This window comes from Dermacentor andersoni, chromosome 6 (genome assembly GCF_023375885.2).
Source record: "Dermacentor andersoni chromosome 6, qqDerAnde1_hic_scaffold, whole genome shotgun sequence".
Classification (NCBI taxonomy): Eukaryota; Metazoa; Arthropoda; class Arachnida; order Ixodida; family Ixodidae; genus Dermacentor; species Dermacentor andersoni.
In genome coordinates, this window is record NC_092819.1 from 28511504 (window position 1) to 28527500 (window position 15997).

The following is a 15997-nucleotide window of genomic DNA, read 5'->3' on the forward strand; positions in this document are numbered from 1 at the left end:
GAGGCAGTCGCGCCACACTTCGCTCCATTTGCAACGTGACGCGCAAGACAGATTGTCCGCGCCAGCTAATGTATCGCGAAATGAAAACACGTATAGAGCTGGGCTCAAATTTCACATTAGGGAGTATCGTAATCGTCGGTAAATATTTTATAAAAGATATGTATAGTCTAACAAATAACGTCCTGTGTGTATAAAGTCCCGGCTTCGATATTGATTGATCGTGACCGAAAATTTACTTCTTACATACAGGCGCTTCGCGCCACCACGTTCCATTCTTGGTATGAATGTTTCGATCAGACTTGCAGTATCGACGCAACACAGTGCGTAGGTGAAGCGGGCTTTGCCCCACGTTGGCTGTTACTGCGGGGAAGCCAGCTTTGACTGACTACTTTCGAGGAGGCTACGCACGCACAGAGAGACTGCTTTCAAGCAGGTCTCCAGTGTTTTATACACGCTAGCTGCGCGTTAAATGCTCAGGCCGCAGCTAAAGTTCGCCCTCCATAAGGCTCAGGGAGCGTGTTCCGGCGTCAGAAACCAGTCGTGTTGGCTGTAAAGCGCTGAAGAAGTGCTAGCTACACCCTCCCGCTGCATGTCGCTCGTCGACGGGCGGTATTTATAGCTCTTCACTCGTCAGACGTGATCTCATTCTCAAGCACCGCACCGCGTCCTCCCATAGCAGCGCAAGGACGCTAGGCGTCTACGTGGGCGTCTGTGCGTTTAAGAAATAGTTGAGGAGGCGCCAAACGGCCAGACTGTTCTGCGTGGAACCGTAAGCGACGCGGCACCTCTGCCAGCGTTATATGCAAATGCAGCGATGCCCTGTCATCAGCTCTAGACAATCGTTCTGATAAAACTGTCTTGTTTTATTCAAGCGACCTCACTGCCCCTCAACTTATACCAAATTGAAATGACAGTAAAATGCACTCATTTAGAGAACGGTTCGCCACCACTTACACTATGCACTTGCAGCCACCACTTACAATGGTGACGGCTACTATATACACTGTTTCACAAAGCAATATGTAGAACAAATAATCATGTAAGATAGGAAGAAACAACTAAAGTACAATTAATAGCAATAACAAAAAGCGCTAAATAAGAAAACGGGGGTGGGAAAGGGGGGGGGATTGATCTGGTTAGATATAAAGGTGCACTGAAGGAGAAAAAAATTTTACCATGTAGAGTTTACAATACGTATGAAGTCCCCGCGTGGTTAGAAACGGATTAACATGAAAATACAGGCGTTCCCGTTCAAGAAGCGAGAACAGGCTGCCCTGTAGTATGCACGAAGGCACCCATAACAGCGCGCTGTTCAAATGTACATTCTCATGAGCTTCCTATTCAGATCCTTTTTCTAGGAGAGCAAAAGTTTCTGCACCACTGGTCGTGCCCTTTTGTATCTGTAGAGAACGGGAGCGTTCACCATGTCTTTCACCGTGGGTGACTAAAAATGATGCCGCTGAACACGTCTCCTTACTTTTTAACAGAGAGAGGCAGGCTAGTTGGGGGTCGAAATTGGAATGCATCATGTAACCGAGCAAACGGCAACGGACGAAGAAGGAAACACACAGGACAGCCGCGGCTGTCTGGTGTGTTTCCTTCTTCGTCCGTTGTCGTTTGCGCGGTTACATGACGCATTTCAATATCTTCTTACTTTCTTCTATCTCCTGTATTGTGATTCTTTGCCAATAATGTTTGTACCATAACTACATACAATCTCTGTTAAAATTATTTAAATTATGGGGTTTTACGTGCCAAAACCCCGATCTGATTAGTGGGGGACTCCGGCAACTTGTTCTCTAAGAACAGCCCATGTTGCAACATGTAACACGTATGTTATCTGTGTACAAAGTCACGTACATCCGTTCATACTTATATACACATTAATTTTGCACGCACATATCGTAAATAAGCTTACAAACAGAACAATGACTGATACCGAGGGCTGCCGCTTCCCAGGGTTGCGTCGTGCTGTGGGACTTGGCTCACTCCGTCTGCAACACCGAGCTAAGGCTGAACGAATGGGAGGTTGACCTGGCCGCCTGGTGCACTTACAAGGTGAGCCCGAGTTGGTTTGCCTCGTGAAGAAAAAAAGAAAATCCTTCACAAGTATATCTCATGTCTGACAACTAATACAACAAAGACAGCGAAGCTTTTATCAGCTCAATGGCAACAGTGTTTTCTTGACCCCAGAAAACATCCGGTCGTGCATTTTTGACATTCAAGTTAGCCAAGGAAAAAGACGTATTTTTTCCCACATAGTGTACTTGTTGTGTTCGGATGTATAAGGGACGTGCCCGATGCGTAAAGCTCATGTTGTAGCTTTCTTGTTGTATCTAGCAGTAAAATTCACTCGGGAAACATTGCACCTGTACAGCAAAACTGGTGCCAGCCGGAGTTTTGTCTCTCTAAATATGTTGTTCAAGAGCGCTTACATTACGGTAAACATTAATGAAATTAGCGGTTTCCCCCTGAAAGTGAAACGCTGACTGCGATTGCAAGCGTTTGGCGTTTCGCTTGAACTAATCGGACGCTGTTCTAAAGATATGCGGGTCAGACCAACGCGGACGCGACATGCGTGGCTGCGCCGAAATTTCTGGCACCCGTGAACGCTTTCACACGCCTTGTAGGGCCTGTTATGTCATCGCACAGGTACCACTATACGCTTCCCGTAAAGAGCCGCGCCAGTAAAATTACATCACTTTCAGGTTTAAGCGCTGATATTGTATTGCACTTTTTAAATAAAGACGTCAGAACTTATGGGACGATGATAGCGGTACATTTCCCAGGAGACAGATTATGTGGGTTCGAAACGAAAACCACATATACAACAATCCCCCACCTACATATGTTTCCGCGGAAACGAGAGAAGTATTCCTGCGCCCATCGCAACAGTATTGGTGACAGATGTCGCTTTCTTCCCGACTGAGCTTTTCCGTCCTTCTTTCTTCTTTCTATTTTTTTTTCACGGTTTGTTGCCTTAAGGCATAGTAAAAAATAATGCTCAAAGGAATGAATGTAACCGCGCATTCTGCAGGAAGTCCAGCAAGGCTCTGCAATGATAATCATCTTGAATCAATCCACGTGCTCAAGTCAGCGTGCCGGTCACTGCGGCACCCGGACCATATGAGCACTGTACAGAACGGAATGTAAAAACTTTATGAAAGCTCGCTGCGACTGTCGGTATACTATATGCTTCGCAACTGATAATTCCGGAGGCTTATATAAGGCACCAAGGCGGGAGCGTGTGTCGAGGACAATTTCTGGGGAACCAGGCCTGGCGCTGAATAACTCATTTCATTCTTTGCCTCCTTGTTCCGGACACGCCCAGTATATGAACTGTGGCCCTGGCTGCACGGCGGTGGCGTACGTGAGCCACAAGTTCCGCAAGGCTTGCGACCGGCTGCCGGAGCTGAGAGGCTGGTGGGGCAACGACGCCAAGACTAGACTACTCATGAAACGCGGTGCGTTGGGTTACCTCATCTTTCTTTTGATGCGTTAGCATTAGAAGCGCCAGAATATATATATATATCCAGAACCTCAAGAGGCGCGACGTACGCTAACGAATTTCCCTCGCATTTACTTACATTTTGTGTCGGTATACGCTTCTTTAGAAAGTGAAAGTAAACTTGACTTACTTATTACGTTTCCCGATGAAGACAAAATACCGAAATCCTAAGGAAAGCTGCGGAACGCAAGCGTTCCCCGCTTCTCTGAAACACGGGACACGCTGTAACCCTCCCGAATCGGCTGTTTTCCGCAGCTCAAGAGAGGCGGCGACAGAAGTTTCTGCTATATCATACCCTGATTAACTCAAGCAGGCTATAGGTCACCGCGCCTTTTCAAAAGGGATGCCAAGATGTCGTCACAATCATCATCTGCGCCCTCTTCGCAGCAGCTAGCTTTCACCATTCACGATGGCAACTTCAAATTGTTTTCTTAAAAATCAGGCAGGCAAATGAGTTGAGTGCTGCATTGAACGATCCTTACCACAAAACGCGATCTCTCCGCAAATTTTCAGTAAGACCACAGCAACGGTAAGCGCAAAGTCATTTTTCCCCTACGATTCTAAGAGAAAAACTCGCGTCACTGTGCATGGAGACCGTTAGAACAATGCCGAATGTGAATATTCTCAGGCAACGAACCGTTCGTTTAGCCCCGTTGTTGTGCTGCTTGCCGCACTATGTCATCATAACAACAAGCGCGGTTAACAATTATTTTGCAGAATTCGACCCTTTCCCATCGGCCGACATGTTCAAGATGTCCGCCGGTTGCCCCATTCTGATCGCGCCAATCATGACAAGCCTGCAGGTAATTTCAAGAAAGATAGTTTTCTCTTAATTGTACGATATATTCCAATGGTGACGGTCCAAATGCTTATGTGTGCGCCGAGTAGCTGCATTGTCGGCATTTTCTACTGCGAGTAGTATACCTTTTCTGATCGGCTGGTTCGACGCTGTCTTCAGGCTCATATTCCCTTACCCTCTCTCAACTTTCAATTTCCTCCTCCGACTCTTCCTGTTTAGGGCAATGAATGGGACGCTTTCCGGCTAATTTTCCTACACCCCATTCGCTTCATATCCTTTCCCATTATCTACTCTCAAGCACCGCCTGTACTCATCGGCCTCCGGCACGTGATGTCCCGTGAACGACGTGACGCCTCGCACCTCCTCTCAGCCACCCATGAGGCCTCGCTGCGTGTTAAGTCGTCTCTTGTTCTCTCGTTATTGGAAAAGCACACCGCAGGAACGACGAGACACGAAGACGATGACACAAGCAAGCGCTCACTCACAACTGTCTGTGAGTGGGCGCCTGATTTTGTCATCTTCTGTGTGTCTCGTCTTTCCTGTGCTCTAGATTTTTTATGTTTTTTTTTAATAATTAGAGACCAATTAGCCAAACTATCCATTCCGCATTGGTCTGGCCCCTTCGCGACTCTATACTCGCAACTTCGCATTCTAGCACGCACGCTCTCCTTAGCAGAGTGGAATACCGCACATACAAGGCGCACCGGACTGTACAGACTAAATCCTACACTGCAATTCAGACCTCCTGCTGGACTGCACCGACGCGAAGTGTCTCTTCTGTGTCAGTTGTGGCTGGGAGTTGACTTCCCGAAAGCTTACTCAGCACTAATTGGAATTACTGGAAGTCCTGAATGTGATGTTTGCGGATGCGAGGAGAACATTGAGCACTTATTGTGCCACTGACCTCGATTTCAAGCACAAAGAGAATCTTTGTCCAACACATTGAGATAACTAGATGATTGTCCTCTGAGTGAACAGACAGTACTAGAGCACCATCCCCACCGATCGTCGGCTCAGCAGTGAAGGCACTTTTGTGCTTTCTGAGAACGTCTGGTTTTCACGAGCGACTTTGACTGAAGTACTGTCTGTGCACGTCTCTATGCCCACTCTCTCTCCCTTCTCTCTCGTCCCATTCTCCCTTCCCCCATCGTAGGGTAGCCAACCAGGCACTTGACTGGTTGACATCCCTGCTTTCCTTATACCCCCCTCTCTCTCTCCTCGCTCAATAGCACTGAGACTCCCCGCCCTCAAGGCTCAGGCTACGTGTTCTCTTATACCTCGGCAAAAATAGCAGCGCAACTTGTATAACGTGACCCATCCACTTCGCGATAGTGACGGATCTGCAACACACTGGCCGACTAATTACACACATACAGTTTGTCGTCATTAAGAGTTTCCTACAAAAATACTAGAGGATGCTTGGTCCTAGTGTCTGCGGTAGGTGCAACAATGGCGGTTCATCCTGCGTGGAAGTGATGCATAGCGTTTCCTACAAAAAAAGAATTGTTGAACGAAGGCTATCGCGTAGAATTACCTAGACTTTGCCCTTCTGGCTTAGACGAGTTTGTGACTTTGCAGATTGATCATATTCGACAACATACCGGGTTATAAATACAATTCTCAATTATCATACGTGCATGTGCGCACAGTCTTACTGCCTTTATGCGCTTAGAAAAACACAAGGGTTTGGAAATTTAGACAAAGAATGGCAGGTAAAACATAATAAATAAAGCCATAAGAACGTCTGAAGTCATAAGTACGAGGATTAGACAAATCCATCAACTACCCATCATTCCAATTCCCGTGGTCATAGTGTTTGTATGAAACTATACCCATGATAGTTCGACGATCGCAGCGCCACTTTTCTCTCTTGTAATTACACTGGGAAACTGTATGCCTGCAGCATGGCCTCCGAGATGTGGCGGCGTACGCTGTTCCGGCCATCGGGCGGCACGCGCCGTCTAATATCGGAGGGAGTGCATGTAATTTTCTGCGGTGATCGAAGCATATATATGAAGTAAGCTTTGCATCGATATCGTCAGGACCGTAAAATTGCGGTACGATTGCAGTGGGCTAAGCTTCAGTCGTGCTGTCTTCTGTACAAATCGCTTCGTCCTCGGTTTATGCAATTTCTCTTGGGTGTTCTGGACCCGCTTCCCCACGCGACGCGGGACAGCTATTCAGCGAGGTCGGAGAGCCGAACCGCCTGCGCAAGCAGTTCCTCTTGACCGGCTACATGGAGCTCCTGTTGACGGACGTGCTTGGTGCGAGCCACGACCTTGAAGACACTACGCGCCCCGTTCACCTTCTCACGCCAGCCGACGTGGGGTGCAGAGGCAGCCAGCTCAGTCTCCACTTCGCCGCGCCCTACGACGCCAGTTCCGTGTTTCGAGAGCTTCTGCGACGAGGCATCATCGTGAGTTTCTTTGTCTCTGCTGGCGTTTATTTAGAGTCACCAGAATGTTAAAGCGTTTAGGTATAGCATTCTTTGGGAACTAACCGCCGCGACTTGTGTCTAAGCGTTGTCGCTAACTGAACAATCCGAAAGATAGTGCAATCGAACGCAGCTGTGGAAACCGCGTGACGGGAAGCGGGGGGGCGGGAGGGGGGGGGGGGGGGAGAGGGAGGTCGCTCTCGAATTATTCTCTCTAGCGTATTGAAAAGCTGTCATTGAGCGAGCTATGCCTCTCGTCAAATACGCAGGTGCTCTCGTTTCAGACGCTGCGCTTCTGGTCGCAAACGCCGCGTTCCGAACTACTACTGGACAACTTTCTGTGGCAATGAAGTGAAAGCTACGGGCGCGTGGCTGCTGCACATGTGTCAAGGCGCCAAGTTGTCCGGTAGCATTTGACAGTGCTTTCGGTTGCTGCAGGAACAGACGCTGAATCGACGCAGTTTCCACGTGCGACGTTTTCGCGTTTGCCCAGACGCGGAAGGGAAAAGCTGCAAAATAAGCATATCTTTACACTCAGCGGTGTGTTCTGTCTTATTCAACTGTTGCTAATAAGGTGTTTATGTTATCTCTTCCCCAGCCTAAGCTAACGTGGATTAAAACGTGGCTCTTTTCATAGGCGGTCTCACTTGTGCGCGCTTTGCCTGCGTAGCTTTTCCTTCAGTGGCACAGAAAGTATAGTTCTTGGGAGAAGTGGCGCTCCAAGTACACCCTTAGCTGGGTAACCCTTAGTATAGGTGCACAAATTCGCATTTATAAGGTACATTGTAACTAATATATTATAAGTTACATTGTAACTAATACAAAATATAAGGTACGTTGTAACCATTATATTACAAGGTACATTGTAACCAATATAAAATAAAAGGTACATTGTTACCCTTGAAAAATATGCAGCTTTAGAGGTTACGCTGTAGTCCTTTATTTTCTTAAAGCAAATGTAACCTCTAAAGATGTGTTAAATTTAGGGGTTACTTCAGTAACTTATACGGATATTTTCTTCTTGATTGCATTCTATTTTTATAGCCAAACTAGAAAATTTGCACTGTTCCACTAAAAGATATTGCCATATCGAATTGGGGCGATATTGTCATGCCTACCAGCTGGCTATGTTCTCACCTCAGATTATAGTTATGCTGGTGTTTAAACTGTGGGACTATAAAAGAAGAGACTTTCACTGTCAATGCATTTCATTAAAGCTTTAAAGAGAGCATGTAATTTGCTCGGGTTGGTATCGACCCAAACATTTTTCTTTCAGTCCCATAATTCAAACTTCTACATGACAATCTGCGGCGAGAAGAAATCAGAGGCAACTGACAGGCATCACAATGTTGGCCCCATTCGAGATGCAGAACATTTTCAATCATGACGCCATGGTAGATTTTATAGATTAGCTATAACAATACAGCGCAATCACAATAAAGACATCTGAATAAATAGCCGAAGTAACCCCTAAATTTAACATAGCCTTTGGGGGTCAGTTCCTGCTTGACTGCCAATATAACTTAGCTGTAAGTTTCTAACATATACTGCCTCTGAGTTAATGTCCCTCTAAAATATGTGGAAGCCAAAAATACCTTCAGTTCCTAGAGTTTTACATACTTGTGCAGAAAAGCCACTATTTATTAAAAATCCATCTTCCAAAGGCACAAAATTACTTGAAGTACACTCAATGAAGAAAAACACTTGGGGAAGCGACATATGCATGAGTATTGTAGATTGGCCATAATAATTTAGTTCAGGTGAGCAAAAGCATACTGCAAAGCGCTGCTGGCAATAATATTGTGACAATGAGTTGTTTTAATGTAGCTGAAGGCAATGTCATTATTTCACTTCCTAACTATGCACCTAGCCTTTGTAATAAGCTGTTCCGTTTAATATTCTGTGAATGTTCTCGAAAAATAAGTTGGAGTACTCTCTCAGGTACGAAATTCTTTATTACAAGTTTATTGTTCAACAAGGTCTGATACAAAAATACCATCCATGAGACCTCCCATATACAGTCATTGAAGCACAACTGTGTGAAATGACAAACATCAGAATTGATGCTATTTAATAACTGCAATACTAGATTTCTGCACAGGCACAGAGATATATACCGATCTGCTCATTGAGCAAAGGGCAAATAGAGTGCATTACATTTTGCAAAACAACCATCTACGTGGGTGAGTTAAATGCTTAAGCTATGTTTATAAGAAATTCTGAGGCCTATGAATACACAAATGAAATAAAATTAACCAGCCTTCACCACAAGGGAGAGGAACAAATGACTAGAGCAAGTAAATGCACTGCTTGTGACTAGAAGTAAACAATGTATGACGTGAAAAAAACAGCTGCTTATGGTGTAAGCCTCTCCCACCTTTGGAGCTAACCAACCGCATTGAAGTAAATCACACACTATGTTGTTTTTTTTTTCTTTCACTTCAGAGTTGGTGAAAAACATGGAAAGCAGCGCGAACAGCACTACTCCCTAGATTACATTTTTACTGCTTAGGAGCGCAAAGAGACGTTTCAGACGGGTAGAAAGCAGTCCTTTCACTAGCTTGTCTCCTGGCAGCACAATCTTTTTGCACGAGAGCAAGCATTTGGTAAAATGCAAATGGATATTCTAGGTTCTTAACATAATATGCCAAAAGGCAAAAAATAAGTGCCCGTTGTATTTCAGACGTGGAGACAGTGATGACTTCGGCTTGGCTGCCAGCAAAAATACATATCTTGTCAGGAGCGCTGTAAATGTGAGGTGCTGTTACTTGGAGCTCATCAGCTGGCAATGCCATCTATAAAAAGAAATTAAAGATGACATAAACCACTGCCCGAAATGTATTTATGTAGCTTAGAGCACGGCATGCATGTCGCATTTTACCACATAATAAAACAAAGAGATGTACGAACAAGGGCAAAAGGAGAGAAGTCAGCTAGGAAAGCTGGCACTAGTAAACCGGGCAGGTGTGTTACTCACAGTCAACATGGATTGACTGTGCCTTAGTAGTTTGGATTTCCTAACTCACTGAAAACAACTAACGCTCAAAACTCGCATCTCTAGCCTAGTGTAGGTTGAGCCAGTTCCCCTGCGTTGTTTTCTTTATTGTTCGCATCTCTTACCAAAGTTTTCGTGGAAGAAATATCTCCACAAAAAGAATGAATAAATTGCCCTCCTATCTGTTTAAAAAATTTTATTCAGCCCAGGATATAAGCAGAACTTATTTATCGTCTGACATCTGTAGCCCATTATTTTAATGCTCGTAAATGAAAGGCAAGAAGAGGTCGCACAACAAGCAAGACAATGCACAAGATCTTCTCCCACGGCATAGATGTAAACCACATATCGGCACCATCAATGGCATATTAACCAATATATATATATATATATATATATATATATATATATATGTATATCGGGCTGGTACTGGTAGTATAAAAAAGAAAAAAGATGGTACGCCACACACTGTTATTGCACAGTACATTTTCCGAACGTTTCGCTTTGACAAAGGCGAGTCCACCAATCAAACTGTACGTCGCACTTTTTTTTTCTTTATACGCACTCATGTTCACTATACTGACGTCACTACATATAAACGATCTGTCCAGACCAACTTGCAAGAAAGCCTAAGCAACAACTATTACTATTAGAGCCAATTAGATCAATTTCATTTTATACACATTAGGACACATGATTGTATATGAAAGCTGATGAGAATCGTCGTAAAAAAGCAGGGCTGTTCAAGCAGCAGTACTTTCATATCGAATTCAAATATAATAGAAAGATGAGCCCTGAATATAGAATCAAATCCATTATATATGCATGAACTAAAGTACAGTGCGTAAATTGAGATTTTGTGTCATTTGGTTTCAAAGTTGTTGCAGTTGTCAGGATGACAAGCAACTTCAGAGAGAGGCACTAACTCAAATTCCTTTCATTTCTCAGGACACCTGCACTGTACCACCATACCTCAGCTTATTCTGGAATATTGCGGTCACTTTGGTCTACATCTGCATTCTTTTCAGCAAAGATGCATCCCAACGACACCACACTAGCGGTAAATATCCTGAACGGCAAACCGGCCTCCACTGACGTAGAACGTCTACCGCGCGAGAGGTGTCTAATGTAGACTGAAATTCGGCCGGCGCACCGCCCGCCGCCAAAGCAACCTTGCCGCCTCACGTCCGACGGGCCAATCGACGACCGCGAAGCTGCGCGCCTCCGCCACCGGCAACGCAAACATCGGCTGCAGCTTCTGTTCCACGCAAATCCCCGCAAAATAATTTCCACTACATAAAGTGATGCGTACATTGTACATGTTACGCAAAACAATATCCACTGTCAAACGTTAAACACGAACGAGAGCACGGATACCTGTCCAGTTCCGCTGCACTGCATGGCTCCCGACGGCAGACGACGGGCGCGGCTGTGCTCGCATCACTGCCAACGGTGCCGCTAATATTAGCGTATTTTCTGCATTGTGTATAATCATTGCGAAGAGCGACAGCAACGGTATGAAATATTGCGGCTTGTGGGCGTTGATGATTCATTCCGAAGCGCCATAAGCCTTCGCTTCAACGTGAACCGGAAAAGGCCTAGCGACGATATCGGCGCCGCCGATATCGATGAGGGGCGGTAAGGCTGCCGACGTTGCCAGAACGACCACTCCTCGGTCGCTACTTCGCTGTACGGATGCGACACAAATGGGTCCCGGCAACATCATATTATCACATCCTATCTACGGCAAGTAAATCTCGCCGTTCGCGAGGAAAGCCGCCGTCGAACGGCGGCCCGCGAACGGCGCGCGGCGGCCTGCCGTGCCGGTAACGTGGACGTGTGTCGTTTTTGAGCGCGGAAGAAACACGGATGCATTTCCGCGCATATCGCTGCTTACCCCTTTGCTTTCTCTCTCTCTTTTTTTTCTGCACTTCCCTGACCTATAATGAAAGAAAAGCTGCAGCCTAGCTATATGCTGAATACAGACAAACCAGTACAATGCAAGTACACTTACCAAGTTCGTCTATTTTCCCATGCGATCCGGGGCTGTCGTCGCAGTAGTCACAGCGAAGGTTCGCCGAAATGAGGACACTGAAGCGCTCACAGTCACAAAATGGCTCTTTGCAGCGGCCGCGCATTATCCCAAACAAGTCTCTGTTCGTCACTGCCATTGCCACTGACAAAATTGGCGCCGAGACTATAGCAACAAAACACACATACACAACTCACAACGCCATGTTTTAAACTACTTCCCGTCATGCAATGCTAAAAATATATACGGAAACGCGGAGAGATGACATAAGAACATGGCCGCTGCTTCTGTACTGAAGTACAGTAACTGAAGCACGATTCGGACATTCTGATCCGGCTGCACATATTCAAACGAAAACATGTTCGTTGAGAGTAAAACGAAAACACAAACTTATGGACACAGTGCGCTCTTGGAAACAATGCTGCTGCATTGAACAGAATTATTCTTTATAGCTATCATGGTGGTAGAACTTCAGCCAACTGTACTTTTCATCTGTCTACACGGCTCCGTGGTAATAGAGTGGCTGTATGCGGCTTTTCCGTGCTGGGTTTGCTGCGCTGACATGCATTGGCGCGTTGCATCAACCGTGTTGCTGCTGTACAATATAGGGAAATGTGGCGTGTTGCAGACGTTGACTCGTACCGTTGCTGAGTGCACAAAAAATAATGGGAGAAACGTGCCAAGCGTTTTAATGATTGCATTTTGTTTGCTCCGAATTCGCACCTCGGCTGCAGAGATTCTTTGCTAAAATGCTCATTTAATATATCTTCCGTTGGGGCAACACTCATTAATTTCTTTGGACGCTTTCTAGGCAACGACGCATTGCGCTGGATGGCTGTAATATGAGGAAAATGTTCGTACATCAGTCTGCGATTGAGCTTGCTCCATGAATGCACCCAACCGAATTCGCACTGAGTAAACACGGCAAAAGGCCCTTCCAGGTTCCTACCATATAATAATAATAACCATGCTTCTTTTTTCTCGCCTCATGAAGAAGGCAGAAGTGCGAGAGGAGCATTATTTTATGATGTTATAAGCTAAACGTATGTCAAAAGGGCTCCCCAATCCGTGAATGTGAGACCCATAAGAAACAACAAAAACACTTGCGGCGGCATGTGTCGGCAGCGGCATGCGACGGCAACGAGATAGATTTCTGCAGGACACATGTAGGGTCTGTGAAAAGCGCTAATTGTATATAATATTTGCTCAGTCGATGGTTGTACTTCCGGCAAGAATCGTCATTAGTCTTGCAGAGCGTTTTTTCCCGTGGCCTACTTCCGATATGCGGCTCTGCCGGTTCGATGAGTAATTTGCTCTCAGTCAAAATTTGCGACTGAACATCCGCACAAGTGCTCATCAAGTGGATCAACCATGTGTGCACGCAGGTAACTTATCCTTCGCTTTGTTAATGTGTAAATTGCGAACTTCCCCTCCCTATATAATGTCTGCGTGGGGTCTCGGTTAAAGGTTACTAAAATTCTATAGGTTACAATATAGAGGTTACATGCTGGCAGCAGATCAATGTAACTAATAAGCAGCACCCGTCTCACTCAGTTTCGTCATTGTAACCCTTAGCATGAGCAATATAATGAAAACATCAAAAGGACGGGCGAAGTAACCGTTATTTTATTCGTTACTCACGTTTATAGGTATACTTATAGGTTACCAAGATTAGAGTGTATACCGCAGTTGGCTCCAGCGTACGGGTAAGGCACGTTGTTAAGGGGAGCACCGCACGTTACAGATTGTGCAACGTAGTGCCACGAATAAGCCCCTGCCAAAGCTTGCTGAAACGCATTCCTCGATGAGAAACGTCATTGGTTCTTCACAATTAAAAAAGAAAAAAAAAGGAAAATCGCCTGTTCCACGTAGCATAACTCTACTCATTGAGCTGGAATACTGTAAAAAGCGAGCATTCCTGCACGATAAATCGAACAGCATAATATACTAATTAGGGAAACATTGTTAATTAACTGTTAAATTAATTACCGTATGATACAAATTGCAATTTACTAATCATAGCCGGTGAGTACGCAAGTACGTACCAGTTTGGAACTGATTCCAAGGGTGACACAATTTTCGGATATGCATTCCCAAGATGTGCGACGAAATACATTGGTGTTCAATTAATCCAGTATATAAACGTTGACTTATTGCGCAAGCAATGTCCGCCTTTTCGAGTACACCAGCTCATGAGAATAGATTTGCGCTATAAGCCACAAGTGATCTAAATATTATGTTAACAGTTCTTTTAAAAATCTTGTTAAGTGATAATGTGGCAATGAAACGCCCGGTGCAGCGAAATTTTACAAGCGTCTGTGCCACTCCTCGTTATAACTATAAAGCGCTAGCTTCGTGCAGCTGTGACCACGCTCACTTGTAATTCAGCAAACTTTCAGTACACAACACTGCCTTTGCAGACGCGGCTCCACATAATCGCATAATCGGCGAGCTCGATCATGAGAAAAGTGATAGGATAAAGCCAAATTTATAGGGCACTATTTAGTAATAAATATTACAAATACACTGCTAAGCATGCTTTTATCTTAATACCGCGTAAAGTTAAGTATATTCAGCTAGAAATCCTTTCATTGTTTCTTTACACGCTTTTAGTGGACTTCCACATTCCGGTAAGCGTGATATGAACGAGTGTTGGTCTTGCAAGCATGGTATCTGCGAAATTAATTTTGCTGGTCGCCGTAATTAGCCTACGTAGCAGTTGCCCTATATAGTTGCCTTTACGTATATAGTAGCTACCCTTACTGTAGTGATTGGTCTCCGTAAAAAAATAATAATAATATTATACCTTCATGTTTTCTTGCTGTGTTGGCTCATTTCAGGGTAACCTGCTCCCGCCGTCGGTACTCCGCTTGACGCCGGTTTCTCTGTACAACACTTTCGAAGACGTGTACAACTGCGTACACGCGCTGGAGGAGACCTGCAACCAGTTAAGCTCAGAAGGAACGCCCTACCTTAACGGCGACTAAGAACTGTTTGTGCATATATTGTACATGCGCGCGTGCAGCCGTATGTGACCTGAAAGGGGTCGTCGATGATTCAGTAGAGAGAGGGTGTAAGGTCGTTGTGAATGTTCGGCTTGGTGAAGCCCATATGTGCATTATTTTCGTTGCTTAAGTGCGTGCTTCCCCGACGTCTCTGAGGCCCACTCTGTTTTTGTGTATGTGTTTCATGGCAATGTTGTGCTGTTGGCTCGCACCCTGGCCGCTTCCAGAGAGCGCCTGCTTTGGGAAGGCGGTGGCCGGACGCTGTTCGGCGAAAAAGGGAGCGGCAGGGGTTCTCGCGCACTGGTTCTGTCGAGGGCCATAAATCGCGCAGCGAGCCGCTGTAGCGGCATCTGGAGAAGGGAGTAATTGGGGAGTGTTTTGCCTCGGGCCGAGGCGCCGCGGGGGGGGGGGGGGGGGGGGGGCTCGAACGGCGGCCACCGCCGGTGCGAGTTACGCAGCCCGGGGACATGGTCCCGCGGCTGGCTGGGGGGTGATAATGGGCGCGGCTGAGCGGGCAGTGTGAGCTGAGGCCTGAGAGACGACGGACCGCTCTCGTCAGGTGCCCGATCGGAGCGACGGACTGCTCCGAGGCCTTGCTCAGCCGCATTCGTAAATGTGAAGCCATTTTCCTTGTTTGCTTGTAACTCCTTGTACTCCATATACTCCATGTAACCGTTACTATCTGCCTGTAAATAAACAGTTCGAATGATTGACATCAAGCATCGTTAGTGCCGAGATACCGAAGCAGAGAGCAGGGAATCGGCTCAAGAAGAGCCGAGAGCGAACAACAACCACAAAGAAGGAAGAACCCGGCGGAAGAGGAAGAGAAGAACTTTACTGAGGGCATAAAAAAATGCCGTCAGCTGGTGATATCTGCAGGAGGAGATCCGGCTGCTGCTGCTTCTTCGTCTCGGAAGATGTGGGATAAAATGGAAGAGCGACTGCTTCACTCAACAACTGCGAGCGGGTCAACGCGATGGAACCAGGATAGGCGTTGAGACAGGAGAATATCATCAACCAACATTCTTATACGGATATTGCGACCAAAACGCATTACATCCTTTGCATAAATTGCGAGGCAATGTCTTGGTCGACTGCATTTTGTTTAAAAATACTTTATTTAACCACGTCCCAAACCTGATTAAATTATGTGCTTAAATGAACAAAACTGTCGCGCTGGTCCCATTGCAGTTGCATTCAGCGTTTTGGCGGCTATAGCTGCCA

At 45.8% G+C, this 15997-nt stretch overlaps 1 protein-coding gene and 1 long non-coding RNA gene across 2 annotated transcripts in view; one reads left to right on the top strand and one right to left on the bottom strand.

Annotated features, from left to right (window-relative positions):
• LOC126521429 (kynureninase-like) overlaps positions 1–15163 on the top strand; it is a 28005-nt gene extending 12842 nt beyond the window's left edge. The window contains exons 8-12 of the mRNA XM_050170127.3: positions 1960–2058; positions 3332–3464; positions 4226–4311; positions 6484–6723; positions 14609–15163. Coding sequence (XP_050026084.3) covers positions 1960–2058; positions 3332–3464; positions 4226–4311; positions 6484–6723; positions 14609–14755 — 705 coding nt within the window. The 3' untranslated portion in view covers positions 14756–15163. The remainder of the gene's footprint in view (positions 1–1959; positions 2059–3331; positions 3465–4225; positions 4312–6483; positions 6724–14608) is intronic.
• LOC140218730 (uncharacterized) lies at positions 8677–12001 on the bottom strand. The gene is made up of 2 exons (XR_011894902.1): positions 11751–12001; positions 8677–9536 (listed from the first exon to the last, which is right to left on the bottom strand). It is a non-coding gene; the product is annotated as an uncharacterized lncRNA (long non-coding RNA).
• Positions 15164–15997: the final 834 nt, after the last annotated feature.